Here is a 26,787-nt window from a genome sequence, read left to right on the forward strand (position 1 = left end):
TAAAGCAGCAGCTCCATCTAATGCTACTTAGCTCGACGTGAGAACGCCCATGGAGGCTGAACACAACGTGGATCTGTCCTTTAACATGTTGTTTTTTTTTTTGTGGCGATGTTTGGCTTATAGAGCACAGACAGACCAAAGCAGAGGGTCCAAATGAAAACATTTGTAGAGATGCCTGCCACAGTGAGTCTGTCTCTTTTAGTCAGCATGTTCAGGAAGCACTCGCACCCACCTGTACATTCCTCACTCACAGCCTTTTGCTAATATCCGTTTGGCACCAGAGTAGCAAAAGGACAACGATGCCCTGTGCCAAAACGTGGTTTAACGGAGTAAGCAATTATTTTGTCGAGCTTATTGTTCTTTGTTATCAGAACTGTGTGTTGTATACATTGAAAGAAAGAATTGTGTTTGCTGACCTTTTGTTTTGATGTTTTATTAGGTGGCAACACCCCCTGATTGATTCAGTTACCGAGCTAATTAGTTTTCTATTACTCCAGGGGCCCAGGACTCTATTGTTACTCTCTTGTTCTCTGCTAGTAAAGCTGTCATTACATTTTGTGCTGCAGGCATTTTATCCCGGCTTGGTCGCAGCGGAGAGAAGCCCTACGCTCCACTGAATCTGTTGGCAGACTTTGCAGGTGGCGGTCTTACCTGTGCTCTGGGGATCGTCCTGGCCCTGCTGGAGAGGACGAAGTCAGGGAAAGGACAGGTGATTGATGCCAGCATGGTAAGCATACTGTCAAACCACCCGCAATGTAAAGCTCGATGCTGTGAAAGAAGTACAGAAATCCCATAAATATGCATGAGTACATTGATACTTTAGCACTACTGTCAACAGCAACTAAGCTCAAGTAAATGACAGTGGAGACGCTTTGCGCAAACTGCAGACATTGTTGAGGTTAGAGCACATTCAGCCGTCCAGGAAATGCATGCCAAGATATGTGTGTTAAGGATAACAGCAGGAGAGCTTCTTTTCTCCTCTGTCTCCACGTTTATGTGTAACCAGTTGAATTAGTGAAATAATAAAAAACCAGCAGTATTTTTCTAGATGACGGTGCACCACACTGTGGCAAACTTTGATTCAGGATCAACTTTTATTGGCATAAGTGATCACTTGGACAGCCTTTAGCAAAGCTACTTGAAAAGCACATCAAAGTCTGTGAATCCTGCTGTGAATCGTCGTCCACTGCTGGTTACAGAGCAGAACTGCTCTAATGAACTCCTTCAGGAGGTGAAGTTATTAAACTTTTTCAACTCTGTGAAACCTTGTAAAAAGTTTGAATTTAAAGCATACAAATGGATGCAGATAAACACACTGAAATGTAATTTTGTGATGCCAACTTTTACCCAAGTGTTTCTTCAGGACTGGACACGGATAATTCAGTGGTTTCATAAGCTAACGTTTGAGTTAGTTGTCTTTACGTACTTTACAGCTGCTTTGACAATGAAGTTAGGGTTTTTATCTCCTGAAGTTCCCATACTTTTTCAGTTCCACTGTTGGATGATGGAGGATCAGTCTTCAACTAAATGCAGATTTTATCTCTCCCCTTGAAGCCTTCTGGAGTTGCATGAGAAAGGACACCCTTTGGAAGTTTGGTAATACTATGAGAGGCAAGAGTTTAGTAAGAACAGTGAAAATTGAATCAACAGAGGTCGAAATGTCCTGACTTTTAGTCTGTCTCGACTTAAAAATCGCTGGATCCTGCAGTTTTCGAGTGCCAGGCTTAAACCCTGAGAAAACCCCTGATGGCATTATCATCATTCCAACTCAACTTTGAATTTATCGTATTCTCCCTTCTTGTACTTTTAAATACATATTTATGATTCGAATCATTGATGTTCAGGTACGAGCCCTGTGAGGGTTATAGACAGCTCGTAAAGTCTCGGAAGACATAACACAACTGTTTTCTCAGAGTACTACCTTTATTACCTTTATGTGGTGGCGTCCACACTGTAGCGGCCACTCGTTTTCCCTTTTCAGTTCTTTATCTTTTAAAGTGAAATGTGTCAACACTTCAGTTTGGCAGGGCTTCATTATTGGTTAAATAAAACTTTCATGAGCCCAAGCAAATAAATATTGAGTGTGGTTGCTGTTTGCTCTACTAATCAGATTAAAGCGAAATCATTTGTTATTAATGTCAGTAGCTGGTCGCTCTTCAACCAATTCCGTTAAATTCATGAAACTCATTTATATTGATTGTGACTGTATTGACTCATCACCACCCACAGTCAGCAGGCTGCTTTTCTTTTCGGTTTAGTCCCAAGTTTTTCCTTCTCAGGAGAATAATGTTTTTCTTACACAGTGTTTTGCTGCAGGTTTTATTTTTTTATTCATTTTTTTTTTATGTTTATGGTTCTTCAGCTAATCCTGGATATGCATGAGCTCCGCTCTCAATTCAGCAGAGAATTTTAAATGTCTCAAGGACCTGAATTTTCAGCTGTAATGTTGCTTACTCCTTAATTTATTCAAATTTAAAATATTCCAATTTCTTTAGTTTGTTTTCTTAATTCGGTGTTCATCCAGCGAGAAAAGACTAAGCTGAGGAAGAAAAAGAAAATTGTATTAATTTATTGTGTCTTTAACACAAAATCAACAGAGCACACATTTAGAGGATATTATGCCACACAGAAACAGGAGGTTATTCTTGATATCACAATATTAATTTCAGCCATATCACCTTCCCATAAAGTGGAAAAAGACTGAGATCCAAAGAACAAACTCACATAAAAGTACTTTCAACATTCAGAATGTAATCATTTTCAGTGAACAGACCTTAAATCTGCATTTAAATGAAAGCAAATCTTCATTGTGATGCTGGAGAAACATCTGATCAGGCTGATGGTTGTCAGTGGGATGACGTGTAATCGCGTTGATTCTCAGTCCTGTCATGAGCACCCGATGCAGTACACTGTCTGCCTCATATCTATCAGCCGAGTCAAGACGGGGCTGAGCGAATAATTCATACATGACATTGAATTTTCTCTCAGCTGTGCAGTTCGGCCCTTTCATTCAGAAGCCTGTAATCAGTCATTTTATTTATATTCCCTCATCCGTCCATTTTCAATAAATGCTTGTCCTTTTGAGGCTTTGAGTGGGCTGGAGCCAGTCACAGCATGCATGGCGTCGGGCAGCTGGCAGGGTACAGTGCACAAGGCTGACACACAGATTTATTTACATTTAAATTCACACCTGTTGATAATTTAGAGGCAATTTACTGGGGCTTAAATGGCTATAATTGATATTTTCACAACACCAATGCAACAAAAGGCAGTGAGAAGGCATTGTGATGAACCCACAGGGACTTATAACCACAGTCTGCCGCTCGCCTCGACTTTATGGAGCTTTCACGGTGAGTTTCACTGTATAGCTGTCTGTCTGTCAACGGTTACAGTTCACTAGTGTTGTTTTTCAGCCACAACAGGCAGCTGAACAACCAACTGTGCAATGCTGCTTAGCACCAAACAATAGAAAGATTCAGATGGCGGCTTGCAGGTTAACATAGTGTAGCATTCAGCAGCTAACGAGACACGCATTTACCTCTGGAGTTGGTTGAGACCAAAAATGGAGCTAAAAGAGAGGGAATATTGGACTTGCACTCATCAGGTGGTCAGAAACATGGCTTCAAATGAATGAAAATGTTACCAACTACTGGGTGTAAATGAGCAACTGTATCTGTAAATCAGCTTGGCTAGAGGGACGAGGGTGTCTTTGTGCACCAACATGCATTGTGACGGCTTTGGCTCACAAAGATTTTAAATCAGAGACAGTGCATTAAAGAGGTTGTAAAACAGCAGCAGCCAGTTTTGCACAACCATGCCCAAAACATGAATTTAACGTTCACACAGAGAGAGCGCAAGGAGTGTATTGAGACCATTCACACCTGCTGTTGAGTGACCACATAAGAAGGAGCGCTGCATTTTAATTGGTGCTCTGCTGCTCTAAAACTGCGTTTGTCTCTCATGACACAAGGAGCGCCCTCTAGACACCAAAGAAGATACAAATACAAGAAGTAATAGAGAGTAATAGCTTCGTCTTCACTGCCTTCATGGCTTCAGCCTTGTATTTCGTTTTAACAGACAAATGCATATTTTAATGATTAAAGACTGTCAAAAGAAGAGGCCGCATTCAGGGAGTCCGCCAAGCTTCCCACAGACTCCATATGGATGAGTCTTGGTTTTGGCTCAGAATAACTAAGAAAGCACTGAAGCCTGACCAGTGAGAGACCTTCTCCTCTGCTGTGATTTATTCCTGATGACTCACAGAGCAGCAGTTTGAAAGAACATAGCTGCGCCGTTCTACTGAATTGCAGTGTTTACGCAGAACACTGTGTCACTTCTTCAAACATTTAAATCCAATTGTTGATGCTGTTTTTTTTTTTCCCCAGCTGACGTTTGATTTTTTTAATTATTCATTCAGCAGCAGCATTAATAGCTTCTGCATATATGGAGGCTTAAAATGTTACTAGTACACGCAGCTGATGGTTTATACATTAAATGTCAGCACCCAGTATGCCGTCTCAAGCTGCTGAAAAGCTTGGCATTCAATAATGATTGCAATAGCACACCATTCATGTTCTGTGTATTTTCTTCTTGGAAAGTTTGCTTTGCTTAAAAATATGCTGTGGATGTCTACTCTGCCCTTGGTAGTTTATATGTAACTGTAATTCTGCATAAAATTTAAATAAAAACATTGACCCTTCTGACCTTTTGTTCTGCTTGTCTGTTCCTCTCTCTGGTCGTCTTCAGGTAGAAGGAGCAGCATATGTAGGTTCATTTGTGTGGAAATCTCGTCGCATTGGCATGTGGGACCGTTCAAGAGGGCAAAACATGTTGGACAGCGGGGCGCCCTTCTACGATTCATACCGGACTTCAGATGGAAAGTACATGGCTGTGGGTGCCATAGAACCGCAGTTCTACAGGCAGCTGCTTAAAGGTTTGTAGTGTGCAAATACAGATTGGAGTCTTAATGGAATAAACCTTGAAGGGGAGAAATGAACCACAGCCGAGTTACACAGAGCGGTAGCAGTCGACACAATGACATCGCTGAGGTCGCCAACAGACGCACATCCTGTGAAAGCCGAGTTCGCTCAGAGTTTGTCTATAACAACATTTAGTTCAGCACAGCTCGTAATCCCACATCCAGAATGCAACCGAAACACTGCACACACATCTCAGAGTCTGAGGATCTCTTGCACCAGAGCAACAGTCAACATTTGTTTCCCAACAAGAAATCATTTAACGCAAAGACACAAAAAAAAACTAAAAAGGGTTGTAAGATGAGATAATTGCTATTGCTGTTTTCTTTGAAGTAGCTTTTATTTGATCCATCTATCAATCACATAACAAGAAAATCCATTACAGTATAAAGAGCGTAAGCAGAGCGTAAGCAGTAAATGTACGGCAGTTTTGGTCAATACCGTGAACTTGCTGAGTGTTTCATGGCCCAATTAGCAATTTGTGTGTTATTTATTTATTCAGTCAGTTAGCAGACGTGGCAGAATGCAGTAAATCACCATGTGATTGACAGAGGCTTTTCAGTATAAATCAAACTGTGTGCTGACTGTGACTTTTGAGGGAAAAAAAACCCTCCAAAACCTCAGTATAGAGAAGCGAATGTAAGTCATTTTGAGTTAGGATTGCTGCCTCCATGTCTGACACAGTGACAGGTCACAGCGACTTTGACTTGGTAACTCTGAGCACAGTCCACAAAGATGAAAGTGATGATTGGTCCGTGATGTTAAACATTTCCAACATTTTTTTTTTCTAGGCTTGGAGTTGGACGCTGAAGAGTTGCCTCCTCAGATGAGCTTCGGTGACTGGCCAGAGCTGAGAAGGATCTTCACAGAGCGTTTTGCTTCAAAAACCCAAGCGGACTGGTCAGCAGTTTTTGATGGGACTGATGCCTGTGTTACACCTGTGTTGTCTTTCGACCAAGTGAGCTCACACCCACATAACCGGGAAAGGGCCTCTTTCATCAAGGACTCCAGCGGAGAGGAAAGCCCCCGGCCGGCCCCGGTTCTCTCTGTGACTCCTGCGGAGCCTTGTCTTGCCCCAGACCCTGTTATCGGACAGCACACTGTTGAGGTCCTGGAGGAGTACGGGCTTACATCAGCAGAGATAGACGAGATGCGAGCAGCAGGGGTTATAGAGTGTAATGCTGTCAAAGCAAAGTTGTAGAGGACAATAAGTCAAAGCTTGTTTGAAAATCAATACCAATCAAGTGTTAAAATTTGAGGAAGATCACCTGGACCTAATTTATATTAGTGATTAATTTAGACAAAAAACAAAATAAGTTGCAGTCAGTTATATTTGTCACTTTGAACTGCTGTCTCAGTGTAAAGTGTAAACGGACTACAGTGTGCAGAGATGGACTGTGATGGTGTAGCATCGATATGTCCTTGAGCACACAGACATACTAAACATATTTTGGTGTCTAAATGACTAAAAGGTCCAAAAAAATTTTGGGATTTTGTTCATTCGATGGCCTCACGTGAGCTTGAGATTCCTGTCATACTGAGAGATGCTCTCCCAGTTTGCAGTTCATTATGATGTGACTCTACTTTCTGAAAGTCAACATAAACTCTCAGCTGTAGTCATTACGCTCACGTTGTCTTTTTTTTTATTGTTCTCTTTTATCTAATCATGAAATAATCCTTTTTTTATTCGGATTGTATAACACATTTTCATCTCTGTAACTAATTATGAACACAAAATATTGTTTTGCTGTCCGTGTCTCAAAAAAGTCAAATGAAAAATATCATTAAATATTACTTTTTTACAATTTAAATATTTTAAATCAGTAAATGCAGGCACTTACACGCATTCACAAGTACATTTGACGCTTCAGATGTGAGCCGCTTCGGGAAAAAAAAAAAAATAGACTTGATGTGTTAAGATTGCAGAGCAGAGAAAATCGCTGTGAGTAAAAACACCTCCGGTCACAAAGGCTGTGTACATCATCACATCGGCGAGAACGACAGGAAGTCGTCTCCAGCAGCCAAACAGGATGCAGCCGGACTCAGCGACTGTTAACTTGGCCTCGTGGTGCGTGTTGAGCGGGCTTGTTGTGCTCGTGACACAAGGGGTTTCGGGGGAATTTAATCTAAAATTAAAAGATGCTACACTTACTTATTCTATAAACATAAAATTAACGTGATTGCGTAGGCTGAATATCGCAGCCCTGTTCACGATGAGCAGTGAGTCTCCAGAGTGTACATGAAAATGAGCAGCAAATAACAGAAAAAAGAGAAAACTTGCTATTATTAAGAAGAAGAAATCTCAGGGGCAAAGGTCTGTTTATTTATCTGTACTTCTTACTTTGTTTCTGCATCAGTAACACTTTGTGCCTTGTAATTTGTTTAGCTGGTGTCAGCTGTGTGGTGGTTACTCCATCACTTCACTGCAGACGTTCAAATGATTTCCCATGATGAAATGCTCAGGTCCTCTGCGGCAAGAGGACTGATGACAATCTCAGTTCATATAAATCACATGCTGTTGATTGTATATTTTAAAGATTTTTTTTTTCCTGATGTTTGCAGAGCCGATAAGCACCTCCAGAACACTTCTGCTGTAGTTAGGAAGCAGCGCTGCAATGATTGAAATTCCTTTAAGACCAGATTAGCCACCGCTAAGGGAAATCTGTGTAAATTTAAACCTTGGCTTTATGAGGAGTTTGTAAAATAGCTGATAAAATGCATGAATGTCCCCGTGCATACCGGGAGAGGTGACTACACACAGGCTGGGCTGACTTTGTAGCTCCACTATACACCTATGGATGTTAGCATACAATGCATATTATTCCTTTGTGTAAATTGTCGTGAGCCAGTGTGCTTCAAGCTGTTTAAGGTCAGCATGAAGAATTCCATGACTTCCACAGAACCTCCTCATAAGGAAACTCAAACACTGAGGGTCTGAAATGAGCACCTTGTACTTAGACCTCGACAGCTTTGATTTTCGGCCTCTGAGATGAGGTAGGTGGACTCTGTGGTGGTCAGTTCTGTGAGAAATTGTATCCTCAGTAGTAACATGTCTGTTCAAGGACAAAGTAGTTACTGTGGATACTGCACAGTCTTTGCTGTGATTCATTACAATTGTTTATCCACTAATGAAATGTTCCCAGTGGAAGCTGTTGACAGTGTGGACAGACTGACCTACAAAGAGGCCCTGGGAACTAAAAAGCATAGCTGCCAATGCAGCTTCCTTTCTGTCCGTGTGTGTGAGGTGTCAAACGCCCTGCTACAGGATGGCCATCACAGCTGCTATGTGAAAACTGACTGAAGCCATTAAAAATATCCGTTTTTGTGCAAATAAACCACATTACTTTTACATGTACTGTTTCTCGCCAAAAGGCAGCGTGTGTCTCCTACAGGGTTTAACTTGTTGAGTGCATGTCCTTCCTCACAAGACATTTGCAGAGCTGTGATCTTAATCATTACAGTCAGACACATGTTTGCTGTTTCCAGTTTCTCAGATAATGTTAAGATGTGGATAATTTAGCGCAAAGAAAAAAAGGCAAATATCTGAGAACCTGAGTGCATAAAACAAAAACCATCTGTAGGCCCGTTGATAGATATCAACTGAGCTGAGTCATAAAATATTTTCCTGTGATTTGTGAAAAACAAGCCATTTTGCTGGAAGCACTTATTCCTATTTCTTTCAATTCCAATCTTTTCTGCTGAGGTAAACTAACTGGCAGCTTGTTAGTTTCATATTTAAGAGACAGACATGAGAGATGTCTCTCAGATGATGCATCTATGATCATCTGGTCTCCAAGGAAGGATGCTACAGCGCTTTCCACTATTCTTTTACAGATTAGCACCTTTTCTCACATTGTGCATATAAGCATCATGCCGCTGCTCACTAATTGTTCGAAACCTCTACCACAAAGCTTTTCTCTCCGCATAACATTCACACATTTGGGAGTTTTGATCAGCCATCCGCCGCTTGTTAAAGAATGTACTATGGCACGCGCTGTTGTAGTAGGAAACCTTGAGGCATGAATGTATGCGAGGAATGTCTGTGGTGTGACTCCAAACATCTGACTCTCACCATGGCAGGCCAGACACAGGACAACCGACCGTAAGCATGCAGTACAGTATGAGATTAGCACAGGCTTCAAACATGACTTAATACTCTGTAGATGTAAGCTGCATTGTGCTTATTTAATCGCGACTGAGCAAACGGTCACCACATTGTGTACTGTGTACATTGTGTACCATACTGGACTGTACACTGAGGTGCTGTTTGAAGTTATTATGGAAATAACAAGGAGCTACTTATTAGGATTCTAGCATCTGACAAAGAGATAGTTGATTTTTTTGTTTTGTTTTGTTTTTATTTGACAGACAAAACTTTTTAGACACAGCGATTTTAAGTGTGGATCAATAGGGTGTTTAATCAAAGAACTGTGGTTATATAACACTTCTTTCTGGGGTATTAATTCTCACTTTTACGTTTATTTCAGTATAATGTTTTTTAACAGCTTGGTACCTCTGCACATTTCATATTAAGGCACCCAAACAAAATCTCTAATGTGTGTCTGTAAAGGTTTTTGCAGCAGAAAAAAGTATACTTAGCACATTAAAATGTATTCTTTTCCTTTTACCTTGCTAAAAAAAAAAATCAAAAATATATAAATATGCAAATATTTTCCATTTGACAAGGTTAACTGCTGGAGACGTCTCCTACTCCACTCTAAAGTCAGTACTCAGTGTATGTGCACACCACATTTTGCCTGGGCCGAATGCTGGATCAGGATTAGCTTCAAGACTATTTGAGATTTCACAAATCATTGCTTCTAGGATCCATCTAGGATCCACCAATAATTTTCATGATCTGAGGATTATTTTTCTCAATTGATCAAAGAATCATTTTGTCTATAAAATCACACAAAAACAATTTAAGAAATGTCCATTATAATTTTCCCTCAAATTCCTTGTCATACCAGGCCATGATAAGTTCTAAAGTTCTATCATACTATCAGGTAGGACAAGAAAAACATCAACAGTATTTTAACAATATTTTAAAAATTTACATCAGCAAGTGTTGCTGATTGAATTTTTCCTCATTAGTAAATCGATGAAGTCCATACTCTGATAAAACAGCTTCCTTTGTTCCCATGCAGGAGCTATTAAAAACTCAGCTATGACAGGAGGTTCACACACACACACACACACACACTTGAACGTGCCAGTCTGAGGCGCACATGGTCACGCACGTGGACCACGATGGGCCCTCATGTGCTTGTTCATGTGCACTCTGAGGGATCTCGGTCGTGATGAATCATCGCTTGTGTTTTCTTACATATGAATGTTTCCCTGCTGGCTTTCAGGAAGCAGATAACAACCTTTTCCATCTGTTGCCTCCTTCCCGGCTGCTCCCACCTCTCTCTTCCTGATCAGTATCCCTCCTCAGGGATCACATGCATCATCACTTGATTAACTTGAAGTGCTGCTGGACCAACCACAAAAGAGCCCTTGTGATTTTCATGGTGTGGTGAAGAAGTCGTCCATCGAGACAAGCAGATTGCATCCTTGCTTTAAGAATATCTGGGAAGGCCAGCTGAGAAACTCCAGTAGAAGTCAAAGATGGTGTCTGAGAATTATTACATTTTTGAATTCGATGAGAGGTCCTCCCTGGTAGTCGAAATTGTACTATACGAAGCAAACCTTCCAGCCTCACAGTGGCACTGGAGGATAGGTCACATGATCATCAAAGTCAGTAGGATTCATCCTCTGGGAACCACGAATTTCATAGCAGTCCATCAAATGGTTGTTATTCCATTCTGGCTCAAAGTGATGGGTTGGTCCACTAATGTTACAACCTCTGGAGCCCAACGGCAACCGTCCTGGATGGCAATATTAGAAATGTCAGTTGTTTTAGTATGTTAGTGTCAGTTGTCTTCCCAAGGCAAGATTTGATCACAGTGGCATGTTTTAAGGTGGTGCAAAATGACCTTTAATCAAACCTGACACGGATTTATTCTTCTTTTAGACCTCTGCTGCTCATCCAAAAGGTCATCTTGCTGTCACCATCCTTTCCTTTGATTTAAATTAGACACGAGAAAACTCCTTGTTACTGCAAATCTACATCTTTCATTATGCTATTCACAAAGAACAAGACCTCAGCTCAGATATCTTCTTTGAGTCTAATGTTTAGTGTAATGTAGTGTACCAGGCTATGGTGTGAGTGTGTGTGTGTGTGTGTTTGAATCAAGCATCAACTTTGATGTCAGAAAAGTAAAGTGAATAATAAAGTGAATTTTGATCTTGCGCAGATTCGGTATTCAGGGCACATCTCACAGCAGACTCAAACCTCTGAAAGTGAATGTTATAATTGAATGCACCCACGTTTTAGTGTTTGAATGATGCCATTGTGTGACTGATTAAACCTCAAAAAGTCTCTTAGTTCCAAGGGTGCAATTATGAGGATAATGAGTGTGGTTAAATAAAAATTTTTCTAAAGGGACTTGGCACGATAGCTGTTGTCAGAGTTAGAAATGATTTGAAGGATAAATGGACTCAAATAAGTTCTTTTATTAAGATGTGACGTGGCACATTTCCATGTATCCGCCGAGACCAAATCTTTGTTTTCTATTTTGCTGAGTTGTCTACTTCCAAAAATCGCTTGCAGAAAATCACAATTTTATTCAAGCTGAGGGTGCGTTTCGTTTGTCCCCCTGTCACTTCCGGAGAGAGAGTCGGAGAGCGAGGAAGGAAGATTGAAAACGCAACGTGAATAAAACATCTCTGCCTGAGTCTCTTCACACACTTTTGTGGTTGTTTAACGATGAAGATAACGGCGCTCATGATCCGACACTGCATTACTATGTCATCAAACTTTTGTTTCCATTGTTTTACCTGAGAGACCTCTAGCGGCAAAAATATCATAGTGTGCGTTTAACAGTGAAGGTCAAGGTGCCATTGGGTGCCATTGGGTGCCATTGTGGCTTTGAATTCCAGGCGTTGATGACCTTTAATAACAACAGCAACAAGGAACAGCAGCTGCTTTATGGGCCAATACGAGATTGTTTGCTTTCTGTTATTGAACACCTTCAGACACAGAGGAACAAAAATTCATTACGTTTCTCTCGGGATTTGAAAGACGAGTAGGATTCTGAGAAATGCTTCGGCAATGTCTGTGAAATACTCGGAGAAATATTCATAGGGTGGCAAGAAGGTGACACGGAGACCAATGCTGGCAGAAATGTGTGCTGTCTCTGCTGATTTAATCACAAACAATCACGTCTATCAATATTTGCTTGAAAAAGCACCCCAGCTGAATGTAACTCAGAAATGTTGAATAGATTGAATAGACTGAGCTGAATGGAGATATCCACAGGTGGGCTTAGAAACTGTAAACTGTTTTGGGTTTGTTTTTGTTTTTTTTCCGACCCAATTTCCAAATCTTTCGACATTTTTACCCACTGAAAATAAGCCCATCACTCAGCCTAAAACCTGTCCATAACAGATCAAATTACAGACTAAGTTATATACCACATATACACTTTGTTCTAGTCTGATGCTGCACATCGAGTGCTGCCAGCCTTCCGACTATCCGGTGGGTAATGGGTTGTCACTGTACTGCTGACTGAAGTTTGACCTTGTTTGTCTGCAGAATGAGCGGCTTCAGAGGTGTTTTTAACTGCAGTCCCTGAGACGCCAGTGAATGTGAAGTCTAAGCCATTTAGACACAACAAAACAAGCTTCAGCAATTTTCGCAGTTATAAGTGAAGGGTAGACACTGTCAAATAAATGTAGCACAGTAGAAAGTACAACATTTCCCTCTGAAATGTAGCAAACTAGAGGTAAATACACTTACCTTCCATTACTGGAGACTGGTCAGAACCAGCTGCAGTCTATTTTCTGTTCAGCTGGCTCTTTGTTGTCATTACACCTGTCAGACGACAGTTTACAACCAATGAGACTTTGTAAGTTGGACTACTGCAAAGTGGCACATCACTCCAGGCTGTCCTGTCACGCCGCTCAGCACTGATTTGTACCCCTAAGATTAATCCGCTGGTTTTAATCAGGATATCTGTGCTAAAATGAGCGTTCAGCAGGGTGGGATCAGAGCGGAGAGAAAAACATATCAAGGGGTAACAAAGACGTGTGCTGAAATTCAGTGAAAGACAAAGGTGGTTGTATGTCTCTTATGGCTCACACAAAGTGACTTGTGTGATCGAGTCCTAATGATGTTCTTGTGATTCTTGTGATTGTTCTTGGGATTGGTCTGCTGATTCTGAGAAGGACAGACACCTGACCTTAAGCTGACCTTTGCAAGACGCTGCCATATCTTTGATCGCCGGAGCGAAGTCCAGAGCGAAGAGGAAGTCGCAAATGTCTTCCCGATTTAAGGTCACAACATTACGCTGTCAGTGGCGAGTCACAGACCAGCACACCAAGGAATACAGTCCCAGCTTTTCTTACAGTTAGTTAAATAAACCTAATATTTAAACACATCATTATTGTTTTAAATTGCATCATCTCAATTCTCATTCAAAATGCAATGAAATAAAACATTCATTCTGCAAAAGCACATGATGATCTGATGACACACGTGAAAAGTAACAAGAGGCAAAGAGCTCAGACCATCTTTTAGCTTTCTCGATGCGAGTGGATTGGCTGTGTCTCCTGCAAGACTGGGTCGTTTTGTTTTTTCTTCAGTAAACCACAGAAGAAGAAAGAAAAGTATTCAGTCACACACAGACACACACACTATGACTATTAAAATGTTAATTATGATCAATACTTTTTAAGCAAGACTAAGAGTCTGGAGCCGTGCTAACTGCTCCGTGGGGCAGTGCTTGGAGCTAAATGCTAACGTGCTCACAGTGACATGCTGAGGTTTACCAGATGTAATGTTTATTATGCTCACCAGCTTAGGTCAGCGTGTTAGCATGCTGGTATGGATGGAGATGTCAGTAGTTGTGGACAAATTAAGGCTTATTAAGCCACAACACCAGCATGGCATAAGAAAAGATTAATTAAAATACAAATTAATGTATGGATTAAACAAAAAATTGCAAATGGTAAAGCAGAACTGTAAGGTTCTATATATATTCATTTTTCTCTGCAAATCCATTGAACTCCATAGAAATCATTAAGTAATTTAATTGTCATGCAGGAAGGCTGTCTTGAAATTGCAAAATAGTACATTTAAATATGTTTTTACATGACTGTTCTCCCATTTACATAATACATACACACAATTCAAATTATTCGCTTTTTAAACAAGCTTTTAAATGAATTAGATCTGGTGGCAGCTGTCTCACTGCTGAACAAAAGAGAAACTTCTCACAAAGAAATAAATATTGCACTGTACTACCAGCTAATCATTCATGGCTGTGGAAACAATGGGATAAATGACCCTCGTTACCACATCACACACTCTCATGCATGTAATTCTCCACACACATCGCCCCAGGTCTTTTACTACAGCACTTTGAAGTCAGGAGATGGGGAAGAAACATTCAGTCACTCCTTAAATACACCCACTGCTCTCTCTCCTCCCCTCTCCCTCGCTTCTTCATTGACTCCCACTTTGCTCTGCTCAGACCCAGAGGCAGACCTTCACATGTAAAGTAAAAGCTCTGTGGATCTTGGACTCATTGCTCAGCTATGCACTAGAGAGGAGGATTAGCTCAAGCTGAGCACCGATGCAGGGACTGGGCATTTGGCCATTTATCCATCAGGAAGTGCACTGAGAAGACAAACTATCACAATTTCTGTCTTTGTCTCTTTTTTACCTAAAACTCTTCTTCTCTTCCCTTTTCATTCTCCCTCTCCGTTTTTTTTTTTTTTACTTCTACCCTTTTCCTCCCCCCGCCTCTCTCCACCATGACCCTTCTGTCAGAGGACCAGTCTGCGAGGCCCCAGCCCTGCAGGGTCCCGGAGACTGGCAAACACAACGGCACTTCTTTGCACCAGTACTCAACAGACTATACTGACTCCAAAGACCACTACATGGACAGTGGGGAGAGCGCTGTGTTCGGAGCCGTGGAGCCCCCCAAGCGCTCGCGGGGCCGCCTCATCCTCCACGGCCTGGTCATGTTTGGAAGGGAATTCTGCTACGCCGTGGAGGCAGCATTTGTCACACCGGTGCTTCTGAGCGTGGGCCTTCCCCGCAGCCTGTACAGCTTTGTGTGGCTGATAAGCCCCATCCTGGGCTTCCTGCTCCAGCCCATCATCGGCTCGGCCAGCGACTACTGCCGCTCGTCATGGGGCCGGAGGAGGCCTTACATTCTGGCACTGGGCCTCCTTATGCTGCTGGGACTCACCTTGTTCCTGAACGGAGATGCTGTCATCTCAGGTGAGGGAGGGGCGGGGGAATTTGAGAAAAGGATGATAAACTTCAAACAGTGGAGAGTGCGAGCGGGAGGTACAGATGTATTTTTATCCCTGTCATAACAGAAAATGAGTTCCTTTTTGGGGCTGACAGAAAATGAGAGGGAATGACTAATCAGTTCTTTTCATCCCAGAGAAACAGAAAGACTGCAGGAAATACTGCTGACATCTGATCTCGGTCTCATTTTAATGTGTGCTTATACTTATCAACATAACAAAGGGTTATTTAGGTTTCTGTCAGGATAAGAGCCCTAACTGTTCTTTCTCGATGGCTTTGTCGCTGCTCAAAGAACATCAGCTTTAACCTGCCATTTCGGTTCATGATCTAAGTGGATTATTAACACACTGATGTGGTGATTGTAGCTTTTATTTCACGATGTCAAAATTTCTCTTACCATTTGGATTTTTTTTTCAAAGTGCTCAGTGATTATTTGGAATAAAGTGACACGTCCATCAAGATTTCACTTGTTAAATGTGTGGGCATAAGAACCCGGGAGGCTCCTACGCTCATACTTTTAACTTGTGACTGAAGTTGAACGTGTGACTTGTTAGGGTGGTCCTGAGCCGATGCCCACTGGCACAGGCGGATGATAACGCATGAGTGAGAAAAATCTAAGTGAACATTTTAGTTAGAGGTAGGAAACCGCTGATAACATTTAAAACGTTTCACGAGAATGCGCTGGGCTCCAGGCAGCATCACAAGAGCATCTCCACACAAAAAGAATCTGTGAGCTTTTATTAATGATTTGAGCTATCGGTACCCTTTCTGTGCAGACTAACCACATGAGCTGAGAATTATAACCCTGCTGTATTGTACCTCACCGAACATTCACAGGATCATAGTGCACCTAAGGGCATGTTCAGTCTGAAATGCAGAAATGATGGCGATAGTTCAGTGATAACTTTAAATTAATAGGGTTTAAAATATTCAGAGTCCTTATGGGCAAGTCTCGCCACTCTGCAGGCATCTCTTCAACAGCCTCCAGTTATTATGGACCAGGCTCCTCTCTAAATGAATGGAGAGAGAGACACTTTCAGTGTTCACCAGGACGCCAAACCGCATGCATAGAGTCAGCTGTTATAAAGCAGGTGGGGTGGGTGTCACACAACCGCCATCTCTGGGGTTGCAGACTTTTCTATTCAAAATACTTAAATTGGTTTGTCTCCTCTGTTAGAACATCTCTGAAAATATCTTTGAATACCTCAAACTTATCTTGTCACTGGAAGATAATTAGAGTGGTTGTTACACAGGACAGTGAATACCACAAAAAACATTTTCAGCAGTCGGTTTTGCATCTTTGCACGTTTTAGAAAATATCTAAATCACTCTGTACACACGCTGTGTGGAGCAAGTTTTGTCGTACGAGGTTGGAGAATGAAACCACTGAACTGTCTGAATAGCAACACAGTGTGTGTTTTGTAAAGTACTGTACATTACAGGAAATACTGTTGAAAAGATTCTCATTGAGTTCCTGTTAAAAAGACTCTTGGCTTTGCTGTAATCGTCATTCGGTCTATGAAGCATTTCTTTCCTCTGACGTACGCTGGATAAGCCGATTACCTTTGCCGTGTTTCTCAGGGTTGTAGCGAATGCCAAGGCAATCGTGTGACATAATGTTTGCATTGTTGTAACTGCCCTCAGTCTTAACAGCTTCACAATGACTACCACTCCCCACTGATTTCACACTGATTTTCTTTTTGTTTGACACATCGAGAAAGGTCCATTCAGACCTTATGTAAAGTCGTGTGCAGAGCAACCGAGAAGCTAGAAGTTAAGCTAATGTAACTCTGTGAACTTTCCTCCTGCAACAGTACATCTATTTTTAAGTTGTTTTTTAAAAAATAGATTTATACTGTTTTTATCTTGCTAAACACACTCATATCTCTCACATAATTCATAAAATCCACCTCACTGTGTTCCAGTCCCAGGTGTTTTTCTTGTGATGTGTTTTTAGCATCCTTCTTTCCTTCTGAAAGGAACACAAAACAAGGCTTGGCTTTGATCAAACTGCCAGGTTTTAAGATGTAATAGTTACCCATCAAGGATAATTAGTTTATATGGGAAAATGTTACTTATTGTCTTTTGACAGGCTTTCAGTGTTTCTTCTTCTTCTTGCAAATTTCACTCTTCAGGAACGGTAAACATTAAGTCACCGACGTGGGTGTGTGATGGGGTTGTTGTCCGCAGTGCTGGATGAGCGACGAGGTGTTTTGTTCTGTCTTGCAGCGCTCATCAGCAACAGGTCAGTGAGGAGCACATGGGCCATAGTGGTGGTGATGCTCGGAGTCGTGCTCTTCGACTTCTCGGCAGATTTCATCGACGGGCCCATCAAGGCCTACCTGTTCGATGTGTGCTCACATCAAGACAAGGAGAGAGGTCTGCACTACCACGCCCTACTCACAGGTGTGTAATACACACACACACACACACACAACCAAGTGGATCCCATTTTGGCATGACTGATGCTGATGGTGGCTGGAACAGCACATACGGTGCTGTTGTCTGCATGTTCAGCGAGACTGTGCATGTCTTGGATGGATGATGGATGGATGGATGGATGGATGGATGGATGGATGCCACCACCAGCACCTCTTAAGGTCTAAACTAAAAAAAACACTGCATAGCCTGATTGTTTATTACTTACAGCACAATCCCACGATGCACAGTTCACAGTTAACTGATAAAAAAAAACTACTGCTATGCAGCTCTACATCTGTTGCAAAATGTTGATGATTAGTAAGTGTCCAACATCTCAATTTACTGCTGGGTAAACTATTGAGAATTCACCATACAGGCAGCAGCCTGCATTTTAATCTTGATTGTATTTGTCTGCAATGTTGAATGATGTCTTTTAAGGTATGGATGGTATGAATGAAGTCATTTTGAACATATAAAATAGATTTTTAAACCTGCCCTCGAGTATGTTTTATTAACGATGGATCAAATGATGCTCATAAAGACAAACCCGCTGAGACTGATCAGCTCTGCAGTCCCCTCAGCCCTACAGAGTGTTTTGTTTGTTTGTGAAGCGTTGAGCAGCCAAAGAGCCAGACATTTCAGAAGCTGGGAGAGACCCAAAAATAAATAAATAAATAAAACCTCAGAGCTTAAAGAAGGTGACTGCTGGATTAGATATGACAGGTGGCCACGAACACGACTCCAAATGAATGATGTGGCTCAGTATCAGCTGGATGTGCACATACATGCAACTGTTGGCTTACGTGAGGCAGCGAATGTCAGCCCAAATGTGTTACCAGACAAAATACAAACATGTTGAGAACTCAGAATGAACAAACATACAGTAACAGTGGTCGCTTCCCCATTTCGTCCTTGAAATATTGTCAATACAACATCCTTATGTACTTAAGTACTCCTCTGTTTGTTTTATCAACTTCAGAAAAGTAAATGCGACCAAATGTTTCCTTAATAATAAGTCTCGCAGGGAATTTCAGAGTGCGTTTGACTAACTGATTCGTGTCGAACTCCTTTCACTCTGTGGATTGAGAATTGAGAGTGTGACAACTTTCAGGCTGAGTGGTTGCCTTTCCAAACTTTTAAATTGTGAGTTTCTCACACAGACAGGCTTACATGTTGTGAAATGCTTTCCTTGTGGATTAATCTGTCTGCACTTCACCTCCAGGTTATGGTTGTATGGTCGAATGGATGAAAGGGATCAGATGAGAGCAAAAGACTTTTATATCCCTTTATTCACCAAATGCTGCTATAACCAACTTCATTCAATTCAAAAGCAACATCAGACCATGCTGATTTCTAAAAGGACACAAATAAGTAACAGGGGACAACATTTGGAGAAAAAAGCAAAACAAATATTTGTAAAAAGTAATTCAAAATAAAGAATAAAAAGGGGAGGGTGAAGTGAAAAAAAAAGGCAAAATAAAATGAATTAAACGAGAGCTGTTTGAGTTTGGACGTATTTTTGGTGAGTTTGCAGGTTTACTCATACACGTACAAAATGTTTTTTCTTCCTGTCCTTCACACGGTTACGTGCTCACATTTTAAACAGCATTATGATTTGTGTTGACTTGTGGTGAGAGCGCTCAGATCACTGAGCATGGGAGGGGATAACAGAAGGCCACAGTCCAGGTACAGGGACACTGAAGGTAGCTGTCAGCTGTACTGAGCTTACAATGAGTGCATATGTCTGACTGTTTTATGTGCATCCTGTGCTGTGAATGACTACATATGGTATTAGTCTTCCATTAGTGTTCAAAGAGATGCTGAACATGTGATTACAGATTTTATTCCTGTATTGGTGCGGATGTTGAGGTCTTTGTCTCATTTGTTTAGTCCGAGATGAGGTGAGAGTCAGTGGAGGACGTGAGCTTTGAAAGCGGTTTGTATGGTTTTTCCTGATGCGGTCTAACAGAGCTTGTTGTTCCAGGTATGTTTTCACCTTGATGATTGTTTTGTTTGTTTGTTTGTTTGTTTGTATGTTTTTGGATGCAATGTAAGTGCTGTCTCTTGGTGTTGTGTATGTCACTATGCTGTTGAAATGTTCATCGGGTGTTGGAGGGGGTGTAATGGCCCTTTTTGTCCTCATGTTTTCTGAAGAGAAAATCAATAGTGTTGAATGTAGCTGTTGAACAAAGCTGCAGTTGCATTTGTGTTTTGCTTGGTCGTTGGCATGGCAGCCACTGATGACAGCGAGCAAATATTTCGATGTTAAAAGTGCAAACTGGGTGCTGTAACTGTAAACACGACCGCGTTGCAATCCAGTGGTGCAAGAAAACTTCCTGACCTGACACGGCACCTTATTCAGGTTGTTCATTTATTTCAAACCACTTCTGTAAAAACCACCATAGCATTACAAAATATATTCCAAATTAGCCTTTAAAGAAACGACTAAAAATAAACAGGATTAAACTGAGATTTTGTCATACGCCGCTTCGGGGGCAGGAGCGCTCAGTGGTGCACTCAGCAGGCGCCGGGTGGTGTGAGCTCGCTAGTCAGGCAGTAATCCAGCCCTGAGCTGGTCATGTGCTGCAGTCATGGGTCTGGGCTGAAAGAGACAGATGCTAGGCACATGACTCTTCAGACGCCCCTGCTGCCACCGCTGGTATGCGGTGTTTGAGGAGGAGGAAGCACGAATTGTTTTGTGTGTCCCCGTGATTCACGTACCTTTGTTGTGTGTGTGAGGGCAGATGTCAGCTGTGAAATGCTATTTTCAAAACTCTGTGTTTCACAGCCTCTATTGGTGTGTGAGGGAGCGTGCAATCCTTCACAGCTTGGTTTTCTCCTGGACTGACAACAGATCTTTTGTTGGCAACAGAGTGAATTTTCAAGCTAAACTAGCTGTGTGTCATTGTTCCCTCCCATCAACTGGCTGATCGATCGCTCCACCGCTTTGGTCCTGAGGTACAATACGCAGCTCCCAGAAAACAGTGTATCACACAAATATAATCCCCTTAATCATCACTTATGGCCCGCAAGAGGTGTGTGGAGGAGTCTGCCGTCTGCCTGTTCTTGTCTTATTTTCTTGGCATTGTGCTGCCTTTGCTGCATTTCTGGGAGTCAGTGATTTTGGAGAAAGATAGTTGATTGTTGACTCTTGTTTCCAGGATGATAAATACCGCCATCCCACAGGGTCGGCATACCATGACCTGGAAATGAAACTCAGCAATGAGCTATCTTTCTTGCTCACTGCACCTCTGAATGGCGTGTTTACACACAGCAACCCACAAATCCTGCATATTATGCTTTTAACAGCTGTGTGATGGATTGCCGTGAAATTTGGTAAACATTCATGGTGCCTCAGGGATAAATCCTAATGACTTTGGTGATCCCCTTACTTTGTATCCAGAGCCACATATATTTTTGACGTTCATGTCTCAACAAACTATTGGATGAATTGAATTTCTGAATTTGTTACAGATATTCCTCATCATTTACTTTTAAATTGTCCAGTAAGTGTTTAGGGAAAACTAATGACTTTCCCATCAGCCCAAGCTGTTGCTTTGTGCGAACATCAACAATTAGGAGGACATTTCAAATGACTTTAATGATCTGAATCATCGTGTTCAGTTCAGCTCCTCGTCGATGCTAATTGCTCACATCACTGGTGATACAGCAGCAGTGTTTGGTTTCAGCGGAGTAATAAGTCCATCTGGTTGCTTCTTTGGTGGTGAACATGGTTAACATTACACCTGCTACACATCAGCATTGCATTACCACTGTGAGCATGTTAGCATGCTAACGTTTAACGTCATTTAGCACATGTAGCCTAATCGCAGCCTTGTTTGCAGTAAAGATGTATCTTTTAAAGTTTGCTGTTTTACGTCATTTCCATGTTCTGTTTGGGCCTCCGTCTCGAGCTCGTTCAGCCATGCATAAAACAACTCTTGCTGCCGTAATGTGAAACTGCTTTGATTTTATCGATAGCCCCATAGCCTATATACATCAAATTACACCTTGCAGATATTAAATGTCTCTCTTGTTGTTTTCAATGACTCTGTGTGTATTTTTGAGACCACAATGGCCCACAGTAATATCTCTGCTTTGCTCTGCTTGCACTGTGCCGCAATAAAAGCATCAGAGTAATTTCTGGGGCAGAAAGGTACAACCATGAGCTGACATTAATGACAGAGAAAGAAAAGGGAGAAGGATTTTGAATCAGAGAAGAGTGTTTGTTGCGGCACCTAAACAGCAATGTTCCAGGTGTGACACTTGAAGTGGTTATTATTTTACCTGTCAGCTGCTGTAGAAATGTAGAGAAATACCCTCCATTTCAAGGGGCCAAATGTAGGAAATAGTCTGTCTACTCTGGGAGCTGCAGTTGAGAGAGATAGATGGATGATGGATGGATGGATAGATAGATAGATAGATAGATAATCCCAGCGTGTCAAATGTCACAATTGCAGCAGTCATGTACATTCACTCCACATATATGCTACACAAACATATATATAAATATATAAAAGGGAAATATACAACATATCTAACGAAAAATAAAGTTAAGTATTCTAAAAGAAATACCACCAAATGAAATGTGCAAGAAATTAAGTTAAGGAAGTTAAGGATAAGGAATGAACCAAACAGTTTGTCAGTCAGTCAATCAACTAATCAGAAACATTTGTGTTATTAATCTTGCTTTGTTTGTTTTTGACTTTGTACATTGTTTATCATAATGCAGGCACACGATTACATTTAACAAAACCTGCAGTCAGTTTTATTCTCCGGTGCACAAATGTCTCCCTGAAGGGCAATAATGAAGAAACTGCTTTGGATTTTCTGTGTTGCATACAAGCAAACAGGCTGCTCACTTTTATTCTGTACAGGCAACCTACATATAAGACAGGCTTTCCAGAGTGGTTTTGCTACCAGGGTGACAAATAGTTGATCACACTGCAATCATCTGTGATGTTTCATCACCAAGTATCACTGATGGGAGGACAGAATCTGCCTCCCCTCGTCTTGCCAGAGTCTTGGATCCTCTGTAATCCAGGTTTCTGTAAATATGTGCCCACTAAAGTCCCTGGTTTCCTGCTGAAGGGTCAGCAGACATTAGCCAGGAGCAGGATCTGTAGTGGACCAGCCTCAGGGTTAGCCAGAGCTTTTGTCCCAGCTTTCTTCCCTCTCGCCCTGGGGCGATCCTACCACTTGCAGTGATGTTTAATCGGCACTTAATCTGATCCAAAACATTTCCCTTTCAGAGACACTGTATTCCTGACATAGGCTATACATGCCTCAGCAGTAAGAGTGGGGAAAAAACATTAAAACAAAATGTAGAGCAGTTTGAAGGCTCCTGCAGTTAGTATAATAATTAAAAGAGGCTGCGTTGTCGATGAAAGCCAGTGAGAGAAGAGAGTGGCGTGATATTTAAAAGCACGCTAAAGCACACGCTGTGTGCAGCTCGGGCTTGTGTTGCCTCTGAGTTTGCATGTGATCGTATTGAGACAGTGAATGTGGCCTGAGTTCAACTCATCTTTTGTCTTAAGTTTTAAATTGCTTTGCTGGAGTGCTGAATGTTATGTTTTACACTAATATGGTGCCCATTGTATTTGTCATTTAGTGCCAATTTGTACTCTTTGTCTGCGGAGGTCATTTCCTAGTTGCGCAGCAATTAAGTTAAATGTGCAGTAATGCAGTATTTGTAATTTAAAAAAAGGCAATTTGTTTAATTTTTTATATACTTAGTTATGCTTGCATGTGTGTGTGTGTGTGTGCTGTTACATAATCACATATATTTACCACACATAAAGCAGCTATAATGAATACTCTTATAATGACAAAGTATTAAATGACAGAAAAGCAGACAGACTGCAGACCGCTCATCACCAGACATAGTTAAGGACTAGCTGAAGTTGGTACCAACCAAAACTGTGAAAAAAGTGTGAATATTGAACTTATATTTGCCAAGTGACAAGAGGCATGACTCAACATGATCATGGTGCTCGGTAACTGCTGTCATGGTATAATCACATGGTATATCACTTCTGTGTTTATAAATATACATGCTGCAAGGGAAGGTTTCTGGCAGAATTTGAGGATGAAGAGTACTGACTCTTTTTAAAGAAAAAGAAACTGCACTTTCTGTCTACATAGAGTCTTAATCTTTGCTGCTGTGTCTCCCAGGTCTGGGCGGAGCATGTGGATACCTGGTGGGAGCTATGGACTGGGGTCATTCAGGGATCGGCCAGCTGCTGGGTTCAGAGTACCAAGTCATCTACTTCTTCTCCGCTTTGACCTGGGGCATCTTCCTCACCGTGCACCTCTTCAGTATTCCGGAGAAACCTCTGGGAAAAGACCCATCTGCTTCTGACCGCTCAGCTTCCAGCGCCCTCCGCCTACTCGGCTCCCACAGCAATGGTTATGGAGCGCTGGCCAAAGATCCCGTCTCTCCTGCGGTCTCTGTGTCCGGCCCAGACCTCAGGCCAAGGTCGTTCTCCGCTCTGGGGGAGGCCAACTCAGTGACTTCCAGTGCCAAGCAGCCAAACAAGGAGGTTTGTGCTGTTTAATCTGCATGCATACGCAGTATACACGCTTAGACTTTATTTATCCTTCCATCAACCTCTTGTCCTGCCCGCACTCACAGGTAGAATTTGATGCAACAATTAAGAGAAAACTGACTTGTAATGTAGCCTCAGTATCAGCTCTGTTGAAAGCTTTCTCGTTAAGTGGTGGTTAAATGTTATTATGAATAAACATGAAGTCCAGCATGGACCATAGGGTGTGTATTCTTACATAAATGATCTGAGGCCTCTGGCGGAATAGCAAGCTTGCTTAAAATTCTGAAAGTTAATCCTCAGAGAGACGATAATGAGAACCTTTGATATGGTCTTGTGGAATTACCAGGAAATCCATTTGAAGAATGCACAAGACGTGGGATACTTTCATTTTGATCTCAGAGCACAGTCATAAAAGTGTTATGTTTGATGTGGCAAAGAGAAAGACTTCAGTGTAGCACTGCAGGAAGCGGATATACTGAACACAGTACATAGTGTGTGTCAGCACTTCCCTTCCGGTCCGTCCTCGGGGTCCAGAGATCAGTTTGACACGCTCACCAACCCTCATTTATTACACGCTGACCCCCCCGGAGTTACAATTCCTATGAGTCTATAACTCATAGACCCGCTTTAATTGGAACGTGTCATGAGATAACTTTTGTTGTGAATTGGGGCGATATACATAAACTGAACTGAAATGTAATTGAATTATAAAGTGCACATGTGAGCACAGTGTAGCACGCTAATCTCCTCACAAAAGTAATTTCTGCTCATTTCAGTAATCATTCTGTTAATATAATAACCTCTCAGCTGATTTTTTGTAACACAACCAATACAGTTGAATTCACTGGCTCATGCATTTGTAACTTCAAGGTTGTTCGACCATACACATTGGATGAGCTTCCAGCGAGGGGGGAATCTTTCTTATTTATCTTATTTAAGTGTCTTAAATGATTAAGACCTAACCTTGGTTTGTGTGTGGTGTTCTGTTTAAAGGCATGAGGTAGACACTTCTCAGAGGGGGTTCATTGCTGGTGCTGAAAGCTGAAGATGCAGACTTGCTAGAAGCTTGCTGATAGCTGCCCAACAGCCATGGACCCGGCCTAGATTTTCTTTTATGTTGACTGTTAAGTTTTTTAAAGTCTTATTTTTGAACCTAGTATTTTTTTTTTTCAACAGCCTCACCAAAACAAGCCTGGAACTTGTCGGGTGTAAACTATAAATGAAACACAGTTCTAGCATGGGAATATTGGATCTTCAGGTTTGAATGATAAAACAGGCTGTGCTTTACGGAGGAAACTCTATCAATAACACGTAGTAGTGTGAATATATAGGCAGAACATTTCAGTTTCCTACAGTTTCCATTAAAATGGCTTAAAATGTGATTTTTCTATGTAAATGAGTTCATCAGACCATCCCAGCAGGAGCCGAGATCTGACTACGTCTTGATGAAAAGGAGGAATCGAATTTGTATCATCTTGTTCTTAATGCTGTTGTAGGGACTTTTTATTAATCATCTCTTTGATCAGTCATGTCATGCTCTTGGTTTGATAGTCTTCATCTTGCTCTAATTTCTTTGGATTTCCTTCGTAGTGAGTATTCTATGTACAGTGTATCCGAGATATATATATTTTCAAGTATGCTGTGAGTGTAAGTCTATGATGACTGAAGATTTTTTTTGTTGTTGTTGTTGTTATTTCTATAAGCATACTTCATACTTCATTTGAAGCTTTGTACAATCACAGTATTTCTCCCATAGGATGACATGACTGATTGATTCAAAAAGCCAGCTTGTTTCCCTTATGGCTTTCATCATCCCTCCCCCCTGAGCCCTCTGTCATCTTTACGTTGCTGATGGGTTTTGGTATTTTTTTTATTCTTGTTTCGTTATTATTGAAGCTTTTGATCCGTTATCAGGTGCAGGCGCCACTGGGCATGAAATGCTACGAGGGTGATGAGTGCCGTGACTGGAAGAAGCTGTTTCATTTATATTATTGATTTATTCATTGAGTTAGCGTCGAAATCTGTTGGCACTTATGTATGTGATGTTTGTGCGTCTTCTCAGGTCCAGAAGAGGATGACGTTCAGGTCGCTTATGGCAGCTGTCATGAACATGCCAAACCACTATCGCTACCTGTGTGTCAGTCACCTGCTGGGATGGACAGCCTTCCTCTGCAATATGCTCTTCTTCACAGACTTTATGGGACAGGTATTATTTTGTGTGTCTCTGCATGGTGATAACACACATGTGAACGTCACTCCACGCATTAAAAAAACAAAACAAAAACAAACCAGTGGGTGCTAACCTAACCGATTCTAACTAACAACATTTCAAAGTCTTGATTTCACCTTTTAGTTCCCCATCACTGCTTTGTGTCTCTTCTAGTGCTGTGCAGAGCTCCTAATCTCCGTTTATTGTCCTCTTTTGAACTTAATTGCAACAATTACTGCCATTGAAGTCACTTCTAAATGTCCTCTT

General features: G+C 41.5%; 2 protein-coding genes across 4 annotated transcripts in view; both read left to right on the forward strand.

The window, feature by feature from the left end:
* The window catches only part of amacr (alpha-methylacyl-CoA racemase), a 10,525-nt gene extending 4,033 nt beyond the window's left edge, over nt 1-6,492 (forward strand). For all 3 annotated transcript variants that reach the window (XM_046375313.1, XM_046375312.1, XM_046375314.1), the window contains exons 4-6: nt 567-727; nt 4,747-4,933; nt 5,768-6,492. In XM_046375313.1, the coding sequence (XP_046231269.1) occupies nt 567-727; nt 4,747-4,933; nt 5,768-6,177 (758 nt within the window). In that variant the 3' untranslated portion in view covers nt 6,178-6,492. The remainder of the gene's footprint in view (nt 1-566; nt 728-4,746; nt 4,934-5,767) is intronic.
* Nucleotides 6,493-14,837: 8,345 nt separating this feature from the next.
* On the forward strand, nt 14,838-26,580 carry slc45a2 (solute carrier family 45 member 2). The gene is made up of 3 exons (XM_046375336.1): nt 14,838-15,309; nt 17,572-17,748; nt 26,374-26,580. Exons 1-3 carry the CDS (start codon nt 14,838-14,840, stop codon nt 26,544-26,546), a joined length of 822 nt encoding a protein of 273 aa, XP_046231292.1. The 3' UTR covers nt 26,547-26,580.
* The last annotated feature ends 207 nt before the right edge of the window (nt 26,581-26,787 follow it).

The sequence above is a fragment of the Scatophagus argus genome, chromosome 20 (genome assembly GCF_020382885.2).
Source record: "Scatophagus argus isolate fScaArg1 chromosome 20, fScaArg1.pri, whole genome shotgun sequence".
NCBI classification, from domain to species: domain Eukaryota; kingdom Metazoa; phylum Chordata; class Actinopteri; family Scatophagidae; genus Scatophagus; species Scatophagus argus.

Excerpts from the sequence above, each read along its gene's own strand:
- slc45a2 (XM_046375336.1), top strand. The coding sequence starts at position 14,838 with ATGACCCTTCTGTCAGAGGACCAGTCTGCGAGGCCCCAGCCCTGCAGG. Across the intron at positions 15,310-17,571 it reads CGGAGATGCTGTCATCTCAG|CGCTCATCAGCAACAGGTCA; the intron begins GTGAGGGAGGGG and ends TCTGTCTTGCAG. Across the intron at positions 17,749-26,373 it reads CTACCACGCCCTACTCACAG|GTCCAGAAGAGGATGACGTT; the intron begins GTGTGTAATACA and ends GCGTCTTCTCAG.